General features: G+C 43.8%; 1 protein-coding gene across 2 annotated transcripts in view; it reads left to right on the forward strand.

Annotated features, from left to right (window-relative positions):
* The window catches only part of LOC108448320 (cAMP-specific 3',5'-cyclic phosphodiesterase 4B-like), a 108,937-nt gene extending 108,417 nt beyond the window's left edge, over window positions 1-520 (forward strand). Inside the window, exon 7 of one of the 2 annotated variants that reach the window (XM_017740843.1) lies at window positions 290-513. In XM_017740843.1, coding sequence (XP_017596332.1) covers window positions 290-467 — 178 coding nt within the window. In that variant the 3' untranslated portion in view covers window positions 468-513. Of the gene's footprint in view, window positions 1-289 lie in introns of both variants that reach the window. The other variant, XM_017740851.1, reaches the window with a different exon arrangement.
* The last annotated feature ends 1,572 nt before the right edge of the window (window positions 521-2,092 follow it).

Below are 2,092 nucleotides of genomic sequence, written 5' to 3' on the forward strand. Positions count from 1 at the left end.
GGGGAGCCACCAGAGCCTGGCCCTTGCTGCCTTCTGGCAGATTTTGAGCAGAACGTTGCAAAGGCAGCATGGGATGGTGGCACATTTCTCCTCATTTCCAGCTCATGGGACAGGCAGGGAACAGCCATCTCTGGCTCTTCCTAACACATCGATCAATACTGCTCAACAAATCATTGTGAAGTGTTTGGGTTTCTCTGGGAGAATGAAAAGGATTTTTAACTGAGGGAGCTGGCAGGGTTTGGAAGGATGAAATCCTACCTATTGACAGAGTATTCTTTATCCCTCTTAGGAGATCTCCAGCCACGAGTCAACCCCCTGTCTCCAGAGTGAATCTGCAAGGTACGTGTGGGATTTGGGAATCGGCTGCCAGGCCAAATGCACACAACATTCATTGCACAGTTCTGCTCACAGCTGCTTCTCTGCCCCCTCCCCGGTGCAATTCTGGGTTCCTCCTGCAAAACCAATAGGAGAGAACTATCAGGCTCCAAATATTGTTATTTTAATTGTTTGGTTTGGGGTTTCTACTGGTATATTAGCACAGGAGATGAACATGATTTTGGTTTGATAGTCATGGCCACAGTGGCTGCTGTCCTTGTGAGTCCCTGTGTGCACAGGCCTGGACAAGCCCCAGCCTACGAGCCTTGAACAGGCTCAGACACAGCTGGATCTTTTTTTTATCCTGTTTATTTCAGTTTGTTTCCATGTAATCTGTGTACTCGAACCTTTCCTGGGTGAGACTTCCTTGGCTTCCTGCTGGGAAGGGGGTGTCATGGCAAGGTGGGGTGGGCAGCACTGGGAGGGCTGCTCGGGCAGGGGGAAGGATGAGGGTGAGCAGCAGAAGCTGATTACTTAGGACAGGTTTATTCATTTCAACAGCTGGGTTTAGCCAAGCTGAGGGTCTGTAGAACCCCTCTCAGGATCAGAGCTGGCCCTATTTGCACTAATCCAAAGGTTGCTCCAGAGAGAAGGAGATAAGATTTGGAGCAGTGCCCATTTTTAAGGTTTAATCTCGGCCTCTCCAGTAATTACATGCTTGGAGGGACTAATAAAGCTTAATTTTTACAGCGTGTGAAGCCTGGATAGCTATCATTTCCTTTCCTGCTGTGTGTTATTTGCTCTCAAGGGACACACAGAGTCCTGGACACTTCCAGATTAGGTTCCTCCAAAATTGTTAATGGGAGGTGGAAACCTCTGATGCAAAAACAAAACTGGACAACACAATCTTAAACTCCTTGTCTTGCTGTTAAAGCCAGCAGAGGAATGCAGCTCATCACCTGAATTAAAGTTGGGTCTAGCAAGGCTTTGAATTTGTGCCTGTGTGAAAAAAAAATCATGGAAAATTTCCTAGGCTTTCCACAGATCTGTTTATGTAAGTCAGAGAATCTAATAATGAGGAGAGAATGCCCTTCCAGGAATTTTTAGGTTCATTTTCTTAACACTTTCCGTGGAAAAAATTGCTCTCAACTTTTTAACACTTCGGGGATATTTTTCTACAGTATTTCCAATGTGAGCTGTAGAACACTTGGTACTTTTTAGCTGATCCAAGCTTCTAATGCTGGGAATACATGAAAATTCCTTTTGGAATGAAGTGTTTGACACACAAAATTGTAGAGCAAGTTTTGTGTTACCATGGAGAAGTTGGATTTGTAGCCCCTCAAGTAAATGGGTTTTTAACCACAAATCTTAGCTGCTTTTAAGTGAAACCTTCAAATAAAATTTTAAGAAGTGAGTTGGATCATTGCAATTTAAGTAAATCGTGACACTTTGTGGGTAGGAAGGAGATGCATTTTTGAGATTAATAAGAATGACGTTATTTCGTACGTCAAACCAGCCAATATTGGCATTATTGGTAGAAAATCCCGGGCTCCTTGGTTAAATTCAGGTGATTGCCTTCCTCTGTCTCTTCACAGCCACTGTCACACTCTGTAACTCCTTTCCAGGCAGCAGAAAAAAATCACAACCCTTGACTTTCTAAGGAAGTTTCCATGTAAATGCAGCAAGAACAGAGATTTTTAAGGAATTTTTTTCAGTGTTTGCACCTTTTTTTTTATCCTTGGTGGCTTCTGCTTTGGAAATTATGGACGGAAGGAGA

The sequence above is a fragment of the Corvus brachyrhynchos genome, unplaced genomic scaffold (genome assembly GCF_000691975.1).
Source record: "Corvus brachyrhynchos isolate BGI_N302 unplaced genomic scaffold, ASM69197v1 scaffold280, whole genome shotgun sequence".
In the NCBI taxonomy this organism is placed as follows: Eukaryota; Metazoa; Chordata; class Aves; order Passeriformes; family Corvidae; genus Corvus; species Corvus brachyrhynchos.